Below are 22,571 nucleotides of genomic sequence, written 5' to 3'. Positions count from 1 at the left end.
ATTTACTCACCCCTCATTTCTTCTGCAAAGTTCTGGCTCTGACTCAAACGCTGCTTGGCCTTCTTCAGTTCTTCCTCCAGGTGGCAAACTTCTCTGGCCCTTTGCTCAGACTGACTCTTAAGGAGGCTGTTTTCCCTCTTCATTTCCTAAAGCACAGGTTTAGTTAGTTATCACCCAAGCAGATGCTCAAGCAACTTAGGACTTCTGCCTTGGTGAGGGTCCCTAATGGGACTGTGTGTGTATCTCACTCGGGGAGGAATCACACTTTCCCTTTGAGCAATGAAGTTACATAGTTTTACTTCAATAAAATGATTTTATAAATAGAAGTCAAAAGCACAAAACCCAAAACGGATGATAATCTTTTTACTTCGAGAAATATATATTTTTTGAACTTTCTGGGTGTCCCTACGGTTGTGAAAGTGTTTGTTCATAAGGAAAACCCTATTTACAAGCTCCCCAGGGCTTCCCTGGTGGCACAGTGGTTGAGAGTCCACCTGCCGATGCAGGGGACACGGGTTCGTGCCCCAGTCTGGGAAGATTCCACATGCCACAGAGTGGCTGGGCCCGTGAGCCACGGCCGCTGGGCCTGCGCGTCCAGAGCCTGTGCTCCGCAACAGGAGAGGCCACAACAGTGAGAGGCCCGCATACCGCAAAAAAAAAAAAAAAAAAAAAAAAAAAACAAGCTCCCCAAAGACACAAATGCTCCAAGTCCCCATCACACCTGAATGATCAAATATATCTTTGCAAAGTTCTAAGGTGCTATCGAACCAAAAAATTCACGTGACAAATTTTGATGTTTTGTTATAAAACCATCTTAAGGTTCACTGTTACGGGAATGTCTTTATGAGTAAAATTACCTTTATTAAATGTTTATTAAGAAAGTCTGCAATGTAAAGATGTTGGAATGGGCATTATGAAAGATGCAGCTACAAATTAAAAGAGTCTCTGCCCCCAGGACCAGGTACCCGCCAGTGGGGAAGATGTAATACCAATCACTTAATACACACCAAGATGCACTAAATCCTCAAGAGAGATGAAGTGTCCTATGGGAAATCAGAGGGCTGGAGCATGGAAGAATTAATTCTGGGTGGAGGAATCTGAGATTTCACAGTGAAAAAAGGTCCTTTGGGTACCTGATTAAATGAAGGACCCATGCATCTATGTGCCATAGAGTAGCAGAGACACATATGCAGCCCCATACTATTTTCTAGGGAGACCTGTCTATTTTTCTGAGTCTTAAAATGAAGTAATATTTGCATGCTGAATAAAAATGCTTCTTATTAACCACATGACTTGCATAATAAATATTATAAATCCTCTATCCATATTCCTCAACCCGCTGTTCAACCTTCAATGACATTACAGCTGATAAGTATTTCAACCTATATTATATGCCACCCTCTGGACCACTGGGAATTGGCATATATCATTACAAACTGACAGAATCAAGCAACTCCCATCCTCGGGGTGGGGGGGGATTCACAAGCCTGACTTTAAAACACACACATACACACACACACGCACACACACACACACTTAAAAAATATCCCTCTGAAAAGCTGAAAAGTAGGGGAAATTTTTGAATCTTAAAGAAACAATTAAGACCCATCCTCCAAACCCTACTGCACTGTTGGAAAACAGATGGCCCTGGCAATTCAGTGCTGGAAGCCTGCCTTCAATTATCAGTCTGGTTACTACCAGCAGATGGGTACCAACGTAGCAAAGCCAAATTCAAGAAGAGGGAGAATCTGGCTGGTAGAAAGTACTTGAAAACTTGCTGGCAGCTGCTGTGTTCATGTATATATGTTCATTTCATCACCAAAGTAAGACAGAGTCCGTTGTAGTTATATTTCTGTCTCCTTTGTCCTGATCCTACCTCCCTTCCATGAGCTCAACTGACAAGCTATCAAATTAAGAGATCAACCAGAACTAAAAGCCCGCTCCAACTCGTCTCAAGAGTGACGTTCATACCAGTCATTGTGAAATTCTGCAAAGAATGATCACTAAAGTGCAATGATGTTACTGACTTAAACTAGCATCATTCAACTAGAGAATCTATAATCGCGTGTTTGCTCTTCAGGCTCCAAGATAATCACCACTCAAATGAGATCACAGATGTGAAAGGAAAAATACCTTAACGTACTTTAACAAGGGTAACGGAGCATTGTCAGTAGTGTTTCTTCCTAAAATTTAACAGCAGCTCGATGTGTGTGATCAATGCTAAGATCAGCTAAATGAGCTCAACATAAGAGAGTAACTAGAATGCAACCATCTGAGTTGACTTAGCATTTTTATTTTGCAACTTATATTTTTTACCCTAAAAAAAAATCATCAAATCAAATGGCACCTACATCTAGAGGCGTGACAAGAAAGCTGACAAGACACTGTATGCAAAGCTGGGTGCATCCCAGTAGGAGGAAGGAAGGTGAAAAGGAGGAGAAGAGGTGGGGAGGGACCCCAGGAGGGAGGGTGCAACTTATGTTTATGTGTCTGTTCGTCTCTATCCATGTCTGTGTATAACAGGAGACATTTAAATGAATACTAAGCTCAACGAAAAGATTAACAAGTCTTTGTCTATTCTGGCAGTAGTTCCATAAATACTTGTTTCAAATGAAGAAATGTTCAGCCAATCCTGGGACCCAGCAGGCTTATCATGCTATGGCTATGGCCAACCCAAGAATTTTAAAAAGCCAGAATTTAGAAAATGAACATCTGAAAATGGAGCTGTAGGCTGCCACCCATCAGCAATTAGTTTTCTGCACAGCTTACAGCCACTTAAGACTTGACTGCGTGGCTCATTGCCAACGATGCATTAAGCATACAAGGATATATTCTCCTAGGCAGCTCCTGCAACCTCACATGATTTGCAGAGTTGGGCACTAGTCTGGAAAAACACAACAAAAAACCCTATAACCACAAGTCAGCCTTAGAGCTTAGGGAGCAATTCCAGCCAGATAAACTTTGGTTTAGGAGCAGCCAGGGAAGCATCATTTCCTAGGACCAGACAAAACAAATTTCAGTTACTGTGTGGCATTTCGTGATCCCATCCATGAATGAAGCTTAATATGTCCCCTGCTGGGCGAAGTCTATATGGTGAACCAGGGATGGATGCAAAGGATGTGTTTTTCCCCTTCCACTTCATCATTCTTGCCTGCCAGACCAGGCCCCTTAGCGGACCCCGTCGTAATACAGGTCCCCACGCTAGGGAAGGTACCCAAGCAAGTGTTCCCTCATCTTGGCTATCAAATGATGGTATATGATTGCCTAACCCCAATGCTATGGGGTTGGCACTGGATGCTGGATGAACAGCTTATCGAAGCCTTCCATTCACTTTGATACTAAATGCTAACTTTACCCTTGATTGGGCCATTAAATCACATTTCCACTACTGATAATTTCTCACTGTGAGCAGCATATTAGTTTGCTAAACATGGACAAGGAGAATTTCAGTACAACTGTCTCATTTTTTCGGCATCCAAAACCTATAAGCGTGCTAAACTTGTTTGTACTTATAATTAGACACAGTAAGATACCCGGTGCGATAAGACTAGAATAGGCTGTAATTTTATATGTGAAAAATCTCAGATGCCCTTTCCTTTGCCCATCCTTTCTCTGCCTATGGGTGACAGCAAACTGGTAGCATCAAAAAGTTACAACAGCTGTGAAGACCAAAGAGCCCTTATGTGCTGGGCACGGGTCTAAACATTTGACATACAATACTTAAGTTAATCATTAATGCAGCTCTGAAAAGGGAGGGTTAGTATTAGTCCCCATGTGCAGATGAGGAAAGTCAGACTCAGAAATGGTAAGCATTGTCCCAAGGTCACACAGCAGGGAGGTGGCAGAAAAGTGATGCAATTTCAGATCTCGCTCACTTTAAAGCCACCAAAATTTTACCTCGAAGTTATACCACCAGTCTAACTGGGTAAATTGCTTTTCTGATTCCAATCCCAATTCAAACTGCAAGAGCCAGCTAAACCCTTTGAATTCTTGATATCATCCTCAAAAGGCACACACACAAAAACATACATTAAAGACAAATACTAAATGAATTCCCTGGCCCTGAGCTACGCATCTCCAATGACTGCCCTCACTGGACACAGAAATCAATGAAATATTAAGTGCAACATGATGGGCATTTAGCTAGAGCTCATGGTGGACAGCTCCACAGCTGACAAACCAGGCCCTGCAGGGATGCATGAATCTTCAGAAACACCTGCAAGAAATGTCCAGCCCACTATGGAGCCTTGGCCAAGCAAACCGTTTGCAAAGTGTTTGGACTCTCTTAACCAGCCGATCGATTTTACAAAATGTTTCCACCAGGCAGCCAGTGGAGTCGTGGGAGAGTTCCTGGCTGAAAGGGAAGCTCACAGAGGGAAGAGCTTGGTGCCAGTCTGCCTGTGGAAATGTTAGCAGAAGCATCTGTTGGTTGGTCCCCACTGGCCAAAAGGCGAACATTTGTTTTGCTGAAACAAACGCTTTCATTTAAAAACGTTTGCTGATGAAACCATCATCTGATATGAAGTTTTCTTCCACTCGGGTTTCTGGGGCTGTGGCCTCCTCTCTCCAGCAGTATTACCCCTCTGAGGCTATAGCTGCTTTAACAACCTCTTCTTTGCTACTGACAGACGTTCTGATTTTATAACCATAATACACTCCTTGAAGCTGAGGGGATAAATATATTTAGACTTGCCTCACCTGGATAAATCACTATTCTTTACAGAGAACTTACAAAACAAACAAACAAACAAAAAAACTGTACAATCTAAAAAGTAACTGCAAAATAGCTAAAAGATTAATGAAAACAAATTCTTTCCTGTAACATTTGTTGGAAAAGAAACCTCTACTGTTCTGCTGTGCTTTTTCATAAAACTACAGTGCAGATTTATGACTCTATTCATATTGTTTCAGTCTATTAACTGTCCCTAAATGGTTCTTAATTAAGCCCTTTAAAATAAACTCCAAGCAACTAAATATATTCAGAGAGAAGCAAATTAAAGTAAGTACAGACACCTCCCTGTTGGCGCAGTGGTTGAGAATCCGCCTGCCAATGCAGGGGACACGGGTTCGAGCCCTGGTCCAGGGAGATCCCACATGCTGCGTAACAACTAAGCCCGTGTGCCACAACTCCTGAGCCTGCGCTCTAAAGCCCACGAGCCACAACTACTGAACCCGTGTGCCACAACTACCAAAGCCCGTGTGCCTAGAGTCCATGCTCTGCAACAAAAGAAGCCACCACAATGAGAAGCCCGAGCAACGCGACGAAGAGTAGCCCCCGCTCACCACAGCTAGAGAAGGTCTGTGCGCAGCAACAAAGACCCAACACAGCCAAAAATAAATAAATAAATAAAGTAAGTAAGTACAGATAAAATCCTATCGGTAGAAGCAACATCAGGGTACGCCCTGTACTCCATGCCATCGGGAAACCTCATCCACCATTTTGTATCGTTACCATGACTCTCCAAAGACACCGTCATGGGAATTCCCTGGTGATCAAGTGGTTAAGACTCCATGCTTCCACTGCAGGAGGCGGGGGTTTGATCCCTGGTGGGGGAACTAAGATCCCGTATACCATGCGGTGTGGCCAAAAAAACCCCAGCAAAGACACCATCACCTATGCCTGCACACACTCAACATGAAAGTTAATGTTGACTGCTGAAGCCAGAGTAATACAATTTACAATTACTTGATGTTTTTATAACAATATTAAATCTAGAAACTCTTTATCTGTAAAAAATTTTATATTTAAGTCTATCACTCTGCACAAGGTTTTTAATATTTGATGACGCAAAAGCAAACCCTTCGAAAAGGGATTTAAATTATACCTCCCATCACCAGTTTTGTTTCTTTCCATTTAGAAAATCCCTTGCTTTCTTCCATCCTTCCACCTCACAGGTTGTCTAAAACAATCTTAAAAAAAAAATCAAAAGAGTAGTACATGGTCTTAATATAAGTCATGCTTTCCTATAATTGCTAGATGCATATTAGTAAGTTATATCAGAATAGAAAGTGAAAAAAAAAAACCACATGTTCTATGTCATAGATTATATACAAAACACTTTGTAATATATACTTCTGGCAAATTAAAAACAAAAATGTAGCTATAATAAACTACTAGAAAATGGTACAGAAATTCTTTAACCCTCCCACTTCCTCCTGTACAGAAGTTGACAAATACTCTTCTCTACCCCTCACTTACCTCACTGCTTCTCCTCAGCTCATTTTCCTTGGTCTCACTCGCCTGTAAGGTCTGTTCAGTTCTACTGAACTTTTCCTTAAACTCTTCCAATTTTTTTTCCAGCTGGTGCTTTACAGATGTGACCTACAAATAGAAAACAAAGCAAAGCTTCATTTTTCTTTACTTTTTAAATAACTATTTATTCTTAAAGAAGAATAAAAAGGTCATGGAATATAAGAATTGATGCCATCTATTTTGGTTGAGACACACTATACGTCACAGCTTAATAAGGCCCTAGAAGTTGAACTTAAAATACCATCACGTCAACCTGTGACATTACTTGGCAGCAGCATATGTTGATGAAAAAGGCTGGGTTTGAGGAGGAAGCCACAAGGAAAACAATTAACCACAAAAAAATAAAACAACTAAATAGTAATAAACTAAATGTTAAAAAATGAGATAAGAAATAACAAAAGTTGAGAAAACAAACTGGGAGAACACATTTGCAATAAATACAACAGAATAAAAATGATATTTCCAAAATACAACACATAAAGCATATCTATGATTCAATATACAAAGAGGCAAGCCCATTAAAAAAAAGAGCAAAGGACAGAAACAGAAATGTTATACAAAAGATACAAATGGCAAATCACCTTCTGAAAGAAATAACCTCAATGGTAATCAAGAAAGTGTGAATTGGGACTTCCCTGGTGGTCCAGTGGTAAAGAATCCGCCTTACAATGCAGAGGATGCGGGTTCGATCCCAGGTCAGGGAACTAAGATCCCACATGCTGTGGGGCAACTAAGCCCATGTGCCGCAACTACTGAGCTCGTGCCTCTCAACTAGAGCCCACGTGCCACAAACCATAGAGCCTCTGTGCTCTGGAGCCCACATGCCACAACTAGAGAAGAGAAAACCCACACTCCACAACTAGAGAGAAGCCCGTGCGCCACAACCAAGAGCCCTCACGCTGCAATAAAGACCCGAGGCAGCCAAATAAATAAATATATATTTTTTAAAAGTGTGAATTAAAACAATGATAAGATAACATTTTTCACTCCTTAGTTGGCAAAATTTTTAAAACCTGGACTATCTCCTATTAGGAGGATGGGAGAAAACAGGCCTCTTACAGCTGGTGTCAAGTGAACTGCTACGACTTTTCTGGAGAGCAATTTGGAAGTACCTATCACACGTGAGAACACATATGCCCTCGAGGCCATCAGTGTCACATGTAGGAAGCTGTTCTACGGAAGCACCAGCAACACACGCCTTTACCTGCCCAACGATACTACCAATGGTGCTACATGAACCTAAACACCCATCAGTAGGGGAATGACTAAATAAACTACAAAACATCCAATAAAAAGAAGGCTCAGACACTACCAACAGAATGTTCCCTTTTAAACAAAAGTCAAAACCAAAAAAAAAAAATTATACATTTGCAAATGTATATTTTTTAAAGTCTTGGGAGGACATCCAATAAATAGTGCATAACAATTTATCCTGGCACACGAAGATTTTTTTTCTTTTTTCCAAACTTGGACAGATGGATAGATAAAGGAATGAATCTATCAGAACTTCAGATCCCATGTATGTAAGAGATGTCAATAAATGTTGGCTGTCCGCATTTCGCCTGCATTTCCCCATACCCAGCTCCTCTGCTACTAGAAATCAACATGTCCTAGGCTGCTATATCTTACATTTGGGAATTAACCTGTATTTTTCATATAATGAGACAACCTAATTGGTAAATCCTCACTTTTAGAAAATAAAGAAACAAACACTAAGAAAATAAGTATAACGCAAAAGGGAGGGGATATGAGAACATATGTATATGTATAACTGATTTAATTTGTTATAAAGCAAAAAAAATAAATAAATAAAAAATAAAAAAATAATAAAAAAATAAAAAAACAACAAAAACAAAACAAAACAAAACAACAAAAAAAGTGGACTCCAGAAAGATCCCTTGCCCCTTTGACCATATGAAGACATAGCAAAAAGACTGCAATCTGAACATGAGCAAGCTGGCTCTCACCAGACATCTAATCTACAGGTGCCTTGGTCTCAGACTTCCCAGCCTCCAGAACTGTGAGTAGTAAATTTCTGTTCTTTAAGCTACTTAGTCGATGGTATTCTTTTATAGCAGCCTGAATAGATTGAGAGAGAAATTGATATCAAGAAGTGAGGTGCTGCTATAACAAATACCTAAAAATGTGGAAGTGGCTTTGGAACTGAGTAATGGGTAGAAGTTGAAAGAATCTTGGGGTGCATTCTAGAAAAAGCATTCGTTGCTGTCAATGCACCAGTAAGGATGGTTCTAGCACAGGTCCAGAAAGAAAAGAGGAGAGCTGTAGAGAAAGCCTCAGTCTTTTCATAGAATACCTAAGTAATCTTGAACAGACAGTTGTAGACTGTACAATCAAGGCCATTCTGATGACGACTCAGACAGAAATAAGGAATATGCTGTTGAATAAGGAGGAAAGACCATCCTTGTTATAAAATGGCCGAGAACTTCTCTGAATGGTGCTCATGTTCTTTTGTTTTGTGCAAGGTAGAACAATGAAATTGTATATTGGCTGAGGAACTATCTAAGCAAAGTATTGAAGGAGCAGCCTGGTTCCTCCTGACTGCTTATGGTAAAATGTAGGAAGATATAAATGATTTAAAGTTCAAATTGTTCATCAAAAGGGAAGCAGAACTTAAGGCTTTGGAACATTCTCAGCTTATCCATATTGAAAAGAAGAAGAAAGCCTGTTCAGGAAAGACCTTTAAGGGTGTGGTCAAATGACCACTTGATAAGGAGATTAGTCAACAAATAGTTGGTGATTGAAGAAATCTCATAGATGAAATTGATTAAGAAAAGTATGTAGAACAGAATTTGAAGAGGACAGAGGTCAGAACTCTCTGTCCTATGAACAGATAAAGGTAGGGTAGAAAAAATAATAGAGTCCACAAACGGACTTAAGAAGAAATGAGCATAGAGGCAGATGGAGTAAAAGTGGTGTCACAGAAGCCAAGGGAAAGTCAACCCCAATATACACTAATATGTATAAAATGGATAACTAATAAGAACCCGCTGTATAAAAAATAAATAATTTTTTTTTTAAAAAGCCAAGGGAAAGTGCTATGGTCTGAGTGTTTTTGTCTCCCCAAATTCATATGTTGAAATCCTAACCTGCAAAAATGAAGGTATTAATATGTGGGGTCTTTGAGAGGTAATTAGGTCATGAGGATGGAGGCCTCATGAAAGGGATTAGAGCTTCTATAAAAAAGACCGCACAGAGCTCCCTCATCCCTTCCACCATGTGAGCATACAAGAAGTCTGCAACTAGAAAGAAGGTCCTCATATGACCATGCTGGTACTCTGCTCTCAGAATTTCAGCCTCTAGAGCTGTGAGAAATAAATTTCTGTTGTTTATAACCTACTCACTCTGTAGTAGCTTGCTATAGCAGTCCAAATGGACTAAGTCAGTAAGAGAGATGGGTAGATTTTACCCAAAGCAGCAAAGTAAGATAAAGGTTAAAAAGAAACTATAGACTTAGAGGTATGGACATATCTACACTACCAAACATAAAATAGCTAGCTAGTGGGAAGCAACCTCATAGCACAGGGAGATCAGCTCGGTGTTTTGTGACCACTTAGAGGGGTGGGATAGGGAGGGTGGGAGGGAGGGAGACGCAAGAGGGAAGAGATATGGGAACATATGTATATATATAACTGATTCACTTTGTTATAAAACGGAAACTAACACATCATTGTAAAGCAACTATACTCCAATAAAGATGTTAAAAAAAAAAAAAGAAAAGAAGTATAACTCTGACAACAGGTGAGTACCTGACATATTCAGCATAAAACTCTAAAATGTGTCACCCTCTCAGGGAAAATGGGTGAAGTCAAGAAAAGAATGAATTGGGAATTCCCTGGCGGTCCAGCAGTTAGGACTCTGCGCTTTCACTGCTGAGGGCCCATGTTCAATCCCTGGTTGGGGAACTAAAATCCCACAAGCCTCAGGGCGCGGCCAAAAAAAAAAAAAGGAAGAATGAATGACCGCATTGCTTCTTCTGACAGTAAAGCTCTGGATATTTAGTGCTTCCGCATTGCAGATAGAGCAGGAAACTAAACAGACGAGACCCTGTCCTCATGGAAAGATCTGAGTGATGGAAGGAAGATAATATCTTTTTTAATTTATTTATTTATTTATTTTTGGTTGCATTGGGTCTTCGTTGCTGCACGCGGGCTTTCTTTTTAGTTGCAGTGAGCGGGGGCTACTCTTTGTCGCAGTGCATGGGCTTCTCACTGCGGTGGCTTCTCTTGTTGCGGAGCATGGGCTCTAGGCGTACAGGATTCAGTAGTTGTAGCATGTGGACTCAGTAGTTGTGGCTCGCGGGCTCTAGAGCGCAGGCTCAGTAGTTGTGGCGCACCGGCTTAGTTGCTCCGCGGCATGTGGGATCTTCCCCGGACCAGGGCTCGAACCCATGTCCCCTGTATTGGTAGGCGGATTCTTAACCACTGCACCACCAGGGAAGCCCCAGAAGATAATATTTAAATAAACAAATAACTCTATTACATGTCAGGTGATAGACCTTATGGAGAAAAGTAAAGCAAGGTAAAGAAACAGAAAGTATTTGAGGGCAAGGGTCTATGTAGTGACCACGGGAAGATGTCATTCATAAGGTGACACTGGAGCAGCAAGGCTTCACAAAGTGAAGGCTCACACCCTACAGATCTGTCTGGGGACAGAGCACCCCCAAGAGCAAACCCCAAAGCTGCCACTTGCTGGGTGTGTCCCCCCATGGCAAGGAGGCCACATGGACAGGTAAGCAAGGGGAGAGTGGGAGATGGGGTGAGCGGGTAAGGTGGTAGGAAGGCCACCTAGGCTCCTGCACACATTTGGAAGGACCTGACTCTTACTCTGAGAAATGGGGAGTAACTGCAGACTTCTGAGCAGAGGAGTGACATGATCTGACCTACACTTGAAAAGACTCACTCTGGCTGCTGATTGAAAACACACTGTGAGGAGGAAGGGTGGAAGCAGGGAGACCAGTTAGGATGCTGGTACAGAAACCCAGGTGAGAGATGATGTGTCTTAGACCACATATAGAGCTGGAGATGGTGAACGCAGTCAGATCCAGTATAAAACATATAGACAGACAGAGAAGTCAGGTTTATTCTTAGCATGGAGGTATGTGGCACATGAAAGGTTTCTGGGGTAGCCAACAAGACTGTATCCTCTGACATATATAATGGTCACAAGAGAGGCATGCCTTATAGTAATTTATTGTTGTACATTTGTTCTATATAGATTTTGTGTTCTAACACACAAAAGTTTATACTATTCATATAATATACACATGCATGCAAATATACATATGCATAGATATACACAAATACACATGCACACACGTGTGTGTGTGGGTGTGTGTGTGTGAATAAATGTAGAGCCAGCAGAATTTTAATGGATTACTTTGAGGTGTTGAGAGGAAAAGAGGAGTTGAAGATGACATTGAGGTTTTAACCTGAGCGATGTGAAGAATGGAATTGCTATTCACTGGGACAAGGAAGACTCAGCAAAGAACAAGTCTGAAAAAAGTTGGAGTTCCATTAATAACATGTTTCAAGTGTGAGATGCCTATTACATGTGTGACTGGAAATATCAGATGCACACCCTCAAGTCTGAAATTCAGACCAGACGTCTAGGCTGGAGATATAAACATGGGTGTCATCATCACATGGATGACACAGAAAGCCATAAAAGCAGATGAGATCATTTGTGCAGGGAGTGTTAAATAATTATAATTTTCAGTGCTTTGACTATTTGGAAGCATAAATACTTGGGATAGCTCCCAGCTGGTGGCATGACCAAGAACCACTGGAATATCAGAGACGCCCACAGACCTTCAGATCTGAGATCCTCACTCACTGTCCTCCTTCTCTAAACAAAAAAACCCAGACCCAGAAAGGTTCAGTTTGCTCTCCACTTTGATAAGTAAGGAAAGTGAGGATAGAGCTTTTTTTTTTCTTTCTTTAAAGGTATCATATGTCTGCTGTGGTATAGAAATGACATGTATTAAAAAGGGGGTGGGGAGGTTAAGGATGGGGGAGAAATCAGTTAGCACCCTACTTTATCCAGTTCAGCCTGGAGGATGTTGTGCATGTTCTTGGCTTGCTGTAGCTCCTGGGTGAGCTTGGCTTTCATCTGAGTGAACTCTTGATCCAGGGTTTGGAAGGAACGCTGTTGACGGGAGAGCTCCTAAAAAGCAAAAGACAAATGCATCAGACTGATGTTGGTTAACAAGGGAGATCCTAGGGCGAGACCCAGTCTTCCTCCAGGCAATGCTCTTCTGTAAGAGCAGAAGATTATGGGAGCCTGTCTGCGACTACCTGATGATTGATACAGGTATCCTTAGCACGGGTCCCAGGCATCAGATCCGGGTCTCTGAGCGGAAGAGGAAGGAGTCTGCCAGGAGAACACATGGAAACTGGCCTGTTCCCGCCTCATCCCTGACTTAAATGAATCACCTCTGTTCTGAAGTATCCAGGGGCAAAAGAGTAGAGCCGAGCTGTAGCCAGTCACAACTCGGCTGAGAAATCAACACACTCAACAATGGAGTTTAAAATGTCAAATAGCTTATGCCACTGACCATTGAGAATGACAGGAAGGAAATACCACCAATTAACTTGGATAATCACACAGGGACACGAGGTTAACATTTCCAGTCACTCTCATTGAAAGACTATAGACCCATTTCAAGGCTAACTCACCTGAAACTGATACCAAGCCTTATGCAAGGGCATCTTCAGCCCTAATTTGTCTGCCAACTTCTTTCCCCTCCCCATCAATTACCTTTCTAATGTATTTGCCAACTCACAGCCTTTAAAAACACCTGGTGAATGTAATACAATTTCCTTTACAACACAGAGTGTTTGAAATAAGAAATACAATCCTTTCCTACTTGGTGTCAAATTTCAAACAAATCAGAAAATGTGGATAAAAAAGAACATTCTAAGTCCCTTCTCCAGTCAAAAACTAAAAGATGGAAAAGTGTGAAGGAAAATATAGTGCCTTTTCCACACAAAGCATTTCCCCTCTAGTGGAACATCCCAAATAACGACAGACACTCCTCTTTTCAAATGATCAAACTAGGAAATGCCAACAAGAGCCTTCTGGACAGACTCCTCATGAATCCATTTACCTTACCTCTTGGAACTCTTTTTCTTTTTCCTTGATTTTCTGTTCCAGAGAACATCTGGCACTTTCTGCATTTTGACGCTGACAACTCAAATCTTCAGTCAATTTTTTCAGTTTTTGTTCCAAAGCAATACACTAACAACAAATTAAGACACTCAGTACAAAACAAAATTATTCTTGGAAAGAAGCAAACATTTTGAATTTTAGAAAAATTAGTCCCATGATCTGGTTCAAGTTTAACATAGTGTTTTGACATTTTTATTTCATAAAAAGTTGGGTTTAAAACAATTAGTCAAGTACCAAAACCACTACAATTATTTTAGCACACATAAAATTTATATTTGGGAAATATTAGCAAGGATGTAAAGCATTAGACCATTTAAATAAATACTTCATAACTTGCGCCATGAAAAAAGAAATCAGCATGTCTGAATAATGATTCACCTAATTTTTGGGGGGGTTTTTTTGTTTTTTTTTTAGAAGATGTTGGGGGTAGGAGTTTATTAATTAATTTATTTATTTTTGCTATGTTGGGTCTTCGTTTCTCTGCGAGGGCTTTCTCTAGTTGTGGCAAGTGGGGGCCACTCTTCATCGCAGTGCGCGGGCCTCTCACTATCGCGGCCTCTCTTGTTGCGGAGCACAGGCTCCAGACGCGCAGGCTCAGTAACTGTGGCTCACGGGGCTAGTTGCTCCGCGGCATGTGGGATCCTCCCAGACCAGGGCTCAAACCCATGTCCCCTGCATTAGCAGGCAGATTCTCAACCACTGCGCCACCAGGGAAGCCCTCACCTAATGTTTTGTTGCACGGGAATGAGAGGTTAAAATGCAGTGATGTTGACCTGCGTAATTTAGAGGCTATAAAATAACCAGAGGGTACCCATTATCCTCATATGATAGTGTTTTTCAAGCACAACAGATTTTGTGGGAAACTTAAATATTAATATGCATCTTTCCACAATGCTCCCAATATGCCATTTTAAATGTCTGGAGGTTCACAGCACTCCAAAGAATATCACAATGGGTTTTAACCAAGCTGCCAAAGGCAACACGAAGAACATGCATTTGCCTTTTTGCATAGCCAGTTATCTTTTTTTTTAATTGAAGTATAGTTGATTTACAATGTTGTGTTAGTTTCAGGTGTACAGCAAAGTGATTCGGTTACACACACATACATATATGTTCTTTTTCAGATTCTTTTCCATTATAGGTTATTACAAGATATTGAATATAGTTCCCTGTGCCTTACAGTAGATCCTTACTGTTTACCTATTTTATATATAGTAGTGTATATCTGTTAATCCCAAATTCCCAATTTATCCCTCCTCCCACTCTCCCCCTTAGTAACCATAAATTTGTTTTCTATGTCTGTGAGTCTGTTTCTGTTTTGTAAGCAGGTTCATTTGTATCATTTTTTAGATTCCACATATAAGTGATATCAGGTGATATTTGTCTTTCACTGTCTGACTTACTTCACTTAGTATGATAAGCTCTAGGTCCATCTATGTGGCTGCAAATGGCATTATTTCATTCTTTTTTATGCATAGCCAGTTATCTCTCAAATAATTTTTAAAACATGAACTACATCAAAATTTAGGATGCTCTTCTAAAATTAAATCTTCAAGTGTTAAAACCCATTCCTCTGATGCTTCCCTGTGGTGTTCAAATCCTTGAACTGCCCTACAAAGCAACTCTAACTTCCCAGGAAAGAATAAGAACAACTCACATTAGTGGGGGAGAATTCCTGTTCCAAAAGAAATGTGCCCCAATTTGGCAAATCTCTCCACTAATGTATTTCTCTGAGACTCATTATAGTTCCATTTAGAACTATTAGAACTATTAGAAATTTAACAGAGAATTCAGAGGAAAAGAAAACATTATGTAAGACTTTCCTGGAAGACCAGACACCAACTATTAACTAACCAAAAATGAAAAGATAAAGCTGGTCTGATTTTGCAAATATCATAACTTTAAAATACCGGATTCAAAAATTAAAATATTGAGCAGTAGTTCAAATTAATCCACTGCTTTGAACATTAAGACACCTTTGTCATTAACCTTATTGTTCTTGAATTTTTAAATCCCTAAGGAAAAGTATGAAAGAAATTATTTCTAATAATAATAAATATGAACTCAACAAATATGTCTAGCACCATGCTAGGCACTGGGGATATAGCAGTAAACAACTCAGACAAAAATCATTGCCTAAATGATGGTCTAAAATGTTGACAGGGACTTCCCCACTGGCACAGTGGTTAAGACTCTGTGCTCCCAATGCAGGGCGCCCAGGTTCAATCCCTGGTCAGGGAACTAAATCCCACATGCATGCCGCAACTAAGAGTTCACATGCCACAACTAAGGAGCCTGCGTGCCACAACTAAGGAGCTGGTGAGCCACAACTAAGGAGCCCCTGAGCCGCAACTAAGGAGCCCGCCTGCCACAACTAAGACCCATCACAACCAAATAAATAAATAAATGTAAAAAATAAAATAAAATAAAATTCTGCCAATTTTCAGGGGGGAAAAAACATGCATGGCAGAGTAGATGAATGAACCCTTGGCACCCTCTGCTGGCACTCCCTCAAACTGCAACATATTCCACTATAGGATCTCAGAATCAATCAATTCTTTCTTATTAGAAACAGTAGCTTAAAAAAGAGCCTTTAGGAGTAATTTATATTTTATTTAGATTATTTTTATGCTGATATTTATGATGCACAATCCATGTGCAAGTACCTGGCCACTAGGTGTCATGAATGCTCCATAATACTCTAAAAAAGGGTCCAGAGTTCAAGTCCTTTAAAAATATACAGCATATGACCCTGGAGACTCAGTGCTCTGGGCCAATGAGTTTTTAGCTGTAAAATATGGGTGCTGAAGTCTAGCTTTGCTGCCAGCCCCAGCACTCTGTTTCTACATGAGTTCAAACCTTGCATCCCACAAGGTTTGTAAATACTTGGAAAAGAAGCATACGAGAAACAGCGTATGTTCACTAAAGCACGTGGTATTGATTTTGGCCAAATTAGCTCCATTTTATTTAATAGATAGTTCTAATGGTACATCAGGGAATAGCATAAACAAAGCATAACCTGATTTCAGCAACATATTGGACAAGGTCGTATTATCTTTAGAGACAAGATGGAGAAAGGTGGACTGAATTTTCAGTTAGGTGGGTTTGTAGTTTACAGGAAAAAAATGGAATACAAAAAGCATTGAACAAATGAGTCTTAAGAACCTGGAGGGAAGTCTCCAATAGAAAGAAAGCCAGAACTATATTCTCAGCACTGTCCTAGTCAAAAATTCTAATTCATGATCTGGTAAGAAGAGACTTCATCAAATATGCTAGTCAGTGCAAGGATTTGGTGACCTTGTCACACCAAAACCAACAAGACAAAATGTAAAAGGATAGGGCCTCCCTGGTGGCGCAGTGGTTGAGAGTCCGCCTGCCAATGCAGGGGATACGGGTTCGTGCCCCGGTCTGGGAGGATCCCATATGCCGCGGAGCGGCTGGGCCCGTGAGCCATGGCCGCTGGGCCTGCGCATCCGGAGCCTGTGCTCCGCAACGGGAGAGGCCACAACAGTGAGAGGCCCGCATACCGCGAAAAAAAAAAAAAAATGTAAAAGGATAAGTATAATTCTCCTATATGAGAAGGCGTGACTTGGCAGAAATGCAACTGAAAATGAGCTAAACTGACAAGGAACTTTATTGATATAATAATAACAACTATTATTATAAGTTCACCATGTGCCAGGCACTATATGCTAAAACCTTTATAAAAATTATCACAGGGACTTCCCTGGTGGTCCAGTGGTAAAGAATCTGCCTTCCAACGCAGGGGATGCAGGTTCAATCCCTGGTCGGGGAACTAAGATCCCACATGCCGTGGGGCAACTAAGCCCACGTGCCACAACTATTGAGCTTGAGTACCTCAAAGAGAAGCCCACATGCCGCAAACTAAAGAGCCCACACGCCCTGGAGCCCACACGCCACAACTAGAGAGAGAAAACCCGCACACCACAACTAGAGAGAAGCCTGTGCACCACAACGAGAGAGAAACCCAAGCAGACCACACGCCGTAATGAAAAGAACCCACATGCCTCAACAAAGATCCCATGTGCTGCAACTAACATGCGATGCAGCCAGAAAAAACAAGGAAAATAAATAAATAAATAAATAAAATATTTTAAAAAAATTATCACAAACTTTACAGCAATCCTATGACAAAGGCATTATTATTAACACCATTTTATTGATTAGGACACTGAAGTTCAGAAGTTAATTAAATACCTCCATAGCAACACAGTTGGGATGTAGTAGAGGCAGGGTTTGAATCCAAGTCTTTCTAACTTAGAAAACCAAATTACAAACCCAGATTGCACAAAGAGAATAAATATATGGATCGAGGGAGGTCATGTTCCTTCATACATCTAAGCCATAGTTATCAAGAATTTCTGTGCAAAGCACTGCACTAGAAGAATTCTAAAAATGAACCTGGCCTACCACTTCCAGGTAGATGGAAGAGATGAACATTTCCCTATACCTCCCACCAAGGATAATCCAAAACCTTGCACATTACATTAAAACAAACATAAAAAAGTCTGAAAAAAGAGAAGAAAGAAGATTAACAAGAGACTTTGGGGCCCAAGGAAAAACAAGACAGTGCTGAAAGAAAAAAACCGTTAACCTTTAGAATCCTATACCCTGCAGAAATATCTTCCAAGAATGAAGAGGAAATCAAAACATTCCCAGACTAAAGAAAATTTGGAGGATTTGTAACTACACTAAAAGAATGGTTAAAGGATGTTCTCTAAACAGAAAGGAAATAAATGAAAGAAGGAAATATGGAAGGAATCATGAAGGAAGGAACAGTAAGTTAATGAACAATAAACATATATACAATAGGCTTTCCATCTCTTCTTCAGTTTTCTAAATTATGTTTGACAAGTAAAGCAAAAATTATAACACTGTCTGATGTGGTTCTAAATGTATGTAGAGAAAACACTGAAGAAAATTATACTATAAATGTGGGAGGGTATAAGGACAAAAAGAGAAGTAAATTTTCGATACTTTATTAGTGTTGATAGAATGACAACACTAATAAACTGTGATAAATTGTATGTATACATACATTATTTAGAACAATCATTATAAAAGCTCTACCAAGAAATACACTCAGAAACACTATCGATAATTCAAAAGGGAATTCTAAAAAATGTTCAAGTAACCTACAGGAAGGCAGGAAAAATGAAACAGAGGAATGAAAAATGAAAGAAATAAAAAACAAAATATAAGATGGAAGACTTAAGCCATGACATATCAATAATTACATTGAATATCAGTGATCTAAATATACTAATTAAAAGACAGATAGTGTTTCTAAAAGGGAATAGTGTTTTAAAAGAGTGAATTAAAAAATATGACCCAACTATACGCTGTCCACACAAAACTCACATTAGGCCTATTTTTTAATTTATAGTTAGCCCATACTTTTTAATTTAATAGCACAGATAGGCTGAAAGTAAAAAGACAGAAAGAAATACATCATGAAACATAAACCAAAGGAAAGCTAGAGTGGCTATATTACTACCAGGTAAAGTAGACTTCAGAATAAAAAAAATTAACAGAGACACTGAGGGATATTGCATAATGATAAGGGTCAATCCACCAAGAAGACATAGCAATCCTAAATGTGTATGGACCAAACTACAGAACTGCAAAATAAGTGAAGCAAAAACTGATAGAACAGAAAGGAGAAACAGACAAATCAACAATTATGGGAGACTTCAATATCCCTCTCTCAACAATTGCTAGAGCAACTAGACAAGAAATCAGCAAAGATACAGAGGAATTTAACAAAGAACATTAACCAACAGACGCTAGTGACACTTTTAGAACATTCCATCCAACAACAGAATATACATTTTTTTCCAAGTGCCTATGAAACATATACCAAGGTAGACCATATACTAGGCCATAAAACAAACCCCCACAAATTTAAAAGACCTGAAATCATAAAGTATATTCTCTGAACACAGTGGAATCAAACTAGAAATCAATAACAAAAAGAGAAAAAGCTCCAAACACTTGGAAACTAAACAAGGTATTTCTGAATAATCAATGAGCCAAAGAGGAAGTTTCAAGAAAAAAAATTTTTTTTAGTACATTAAAGAATAAAAATTAAAATACAATATATCAGGGACTTCCCTGGTGGTGCAGTGGTTAAGAATCCACCTGCCAATGCAGGAGACACGGGTTCAAGCCCTGGTCTGGGAAGATCCCACATGCTGCGGAGCAACTAAGCCCACACACCGCAACTACTAAGCTTGTGCTCTAGAACCCACGAGCCACAACTACTGAGCCCATGTGCCACAACTACTGAATCCCATGCGCCTAGAGCCTGTGCTCCGCAACAAGAGAAGCCACCACAATGAGAAGCCCACGCACTACAACGAAGAGTAGCCCCTGCTCACTGCAACTAGAGAAAGCCTGTGCACAGCAACGAAGACCCAACGCAGCCAAAAATAAATAATTTTTTTAAAAAATTATTTAAAAAAATACAATATATCAAAATTTTCAGAGCACAGTTACAGCAGTACTGAGAGGGAAATTTATAGCATTAAATGTCTGCATTAGAAAAGAAGAAGTCTCAAGTCAGTAACCTAAGCTCCCCACCTCAACAACCTAGAAAAAGAAGAGCAAAATAAACCTAAAGCAAGCAGAAGGAAATAACAGAGAGGAAAAAAAAAAATTAATGAAATTGAAAACAGGAAATAGAGAAAAATCAATGAATTAAAGAGCTGACTCTTTAGTAAGATCAATAAAACAGCAACAAAACTGTCAAATTCCTAGCAATACTGACAAAGAGAAAAATAGAGAAGACACAAATATCAGAAATGAACAGGGAATAAACCTGACCTACAGACATCAAAAGAATAAGGAAATACTCTGAACTCCACATGCACAAATTTGACAATTTAGATGAAATTTCCTCTAAAATCACAAACTAATCCAACTCATCCAATGAGAAATAAATAATTTTAATAGCTGTGTAAGTATTTTTAAAATTGAATTTATAATTTTAAATCTCCCAAAAAAGAAATCTCCAGGCCCAGATAGTTTCATGGAGAATTCTACCAAATGTATAAAGATGAAATAACACCAATTCTGCACAATCTCTTCCGAGAAGAGAAGGGAATGCTTCCCAATGCATTTTATGAAGCTAGTATTACCTCTGACACAAATACCAGACAAAGACAGTACAAAAAGAGAAAACAGCTGAACAACATCCCTCACAAATATAGACACGAGAATCCTTAACAAATTATTAGCAAATAAAATTCAGAAATATATAAAATGAATTATACACCACGACCAAGTATGGTCTATTCCGAGGATGAAAGACATTCAAATATCTGAAAAGCAATCATTGTAACCCATCATATTAACAAGCTATTATTTTATACAACTACATGAATCTATAATTATCTTAAAATAAAAAGGATTAATTTGAAAAAAAAGACAGAAAGAGCCTGTTCCCAGGAAGCAAATAGAAGATACAGGTCTACCTACTACAGTGGTTTTTAACTAGAGATTTTATTAAAGGTAAATTCCATAGGCCCACTTCAGACGTGAGTCTAAGAAGATTAATTCTGCAGAGTTCTCAGTGATTCTGACAATTAGCCAAGTGTGGGAACTACAAGAGCTAGAACATAAATAACGACAATAAAAGGGTCATAATGGGGATGGAAGCCAGGAGAAAAGACCTCACCACACTAAGAAATGAGAGAAGGAGCTCACGGGATGAGGAGCACGTCAAAAGTATTCCAAGAGGCGGGTATGCCAAGCAGAAAGGCAACGTGGGCAGAACACTGACCCAGACAAAGATTAGGTTCAAGAAACACCAAATAACTGCAGTTGGTCCTAGAAGATAATTCGTCTTGCTCTACACTTTTCTCCTTATAGCACGCTATCTACGTGACTGGTACATCTACGTTACGTCCCCCATTATGATGAAGCTCCACAAGGGCCATTCTTTTTGTCTATTTACTCACTGCTGCATCCCCAGGTCTAGAACAGTGGCTGACATACAGTAGATGGTCAATAAATATTTGTCAAATGAGTCAGTGAATGAATGAATAATAGAAAAAAGAGAAGAAAAGACTAGAGAGGTAGGTTGGGGGCAAAGCAACAACAACAACAAAGACAACCCCCAAATAACAGGCTGCGAAGCTTGGCCTTAATTAGAGCCTTAGAGTAAATGGTAGGCGTGTATACACTGGATCCCAGGAGTAGGTCTATTCAGTTCTATCATATGTCCTAAACCTCTTTTAAAGCTCCATGACTTTAAGTGCCTCTTTTATATATTAGGCACCTGCCAGGCGCTGTACATACATAATCTTTATTCTTCACCACCCTCTGAGATATAAAAGAGATCAGTGACTTGCCCAGGTCCCTTGGCTGGGAAAATATACAGTCCGGATTTGACCCCAGATCTACCCAACTCTAAAAGAACTTACTGTTCAACTGCATCAATACTGCCTAGTATATAATAAAGTTCATTACTAATATTTATTTCACAAGTCTAAGTGCAGAGTACTCTTTCCAAAGAATTATATGAAAAAAATGGAGATTTATCAATAACTCATGAAAAGTCGAGTACCTTGGTTGATGCCTGGTCATACTGTGCAGTTGTTCTCACCAGTTCATCCCTGCTTTTGTTCAAAACTTTCTCTTTTTCGTTTAATTCCGCTTTTGCTTTATCCACTTGGAGTTGGAGTTCTTGAAGCTTATTCACTTGGCCTTTCATTTCTCTTTCTTGTCCTTGCAGATGTAGTTCCAACTCACTAATCTTGCTCCTTAGCTCTTAAATCACAAACAAAACCCACACTTCAATTAACATATTTTTCACAAAAGACATTTACAACTAAACTCAGAATGTATCAATGTTACTCTGTTCTGAAATCTTTGGTGAGTCAAACATAAGTCAATTCACACTAAACAAAGAAGCTACTTTATTTGGATTTAATTTCAATGTTTAGTCTTTATTGTTATTTGTATTCAAAAACCCTACAGAAAGCAGGAGAAACAAATTTTCATAAGTTTTCACAGAGAAACTTGGGGGGGCGGAAATGTTTTTCTAAAATCGTGAATAGTATCTTATCGAGACTGCAAAAAGTGTACCACATATAACACCCTGCAC

At 39.6% G+C, this 22,571-nt stretch overlaps 1 protein-coding gene across 3 annotated transcripts in view; it reads right to left on the bottom strand.

The window, feature by feature from the left end:
- The window catches only part of CENPF (centromere protein F), a 65,160-nt gene that overhangs the window by 28,833 nt on the left and 13,756 nt on the right, over positions 1-22,571 (bottom strand). For 2 of the 3 annotated variants that reach the window (XM_082612920.1, XM_082612921.1), the window contains exons 7-11: positions 22,032-22,234; positions 13,385-13,510; positions 12,308-12,436; positions 6,200-6,322; positions 11-146 (exon numbers count right to left, since the gene is read on the bottom strand). In XM_082612920.1, the coding sequence (XP_082469046.1) occupies positions 11-146; positions 6,200-6,322; positions 12,308-12,436; positions 13,385-13,510; positions 22,032-22,234 (717 nt within the window). The remainder of the gene's footprint in view (positions 1-10; positions 147-6,199; positions 6,323-12,307; positions 12,437-13,384; positions 13,511-22,031; positions 22,235-22,571) is intronic. The other variant, XM_082612922.1, reaches the window with a different exon arrangement.

The sequence above is a fragment of the Mesoplodon mirus genome, assembly GCF_964341445.2.
Source record: "Mesoplodon mirus genome assembly, chromosome: 3".
NCBI lineage: Eukaryota > Metazoa > Chordata > Mammalia > Artiodactyla > Ziphiidae > Mesoplodon > Mesoplodon mirus.
The sequence above is the reverse complement of the archived record's forward strand: the minus strand, read 5'-3'. Positions and strand labels throughout refer to the sequence as shown.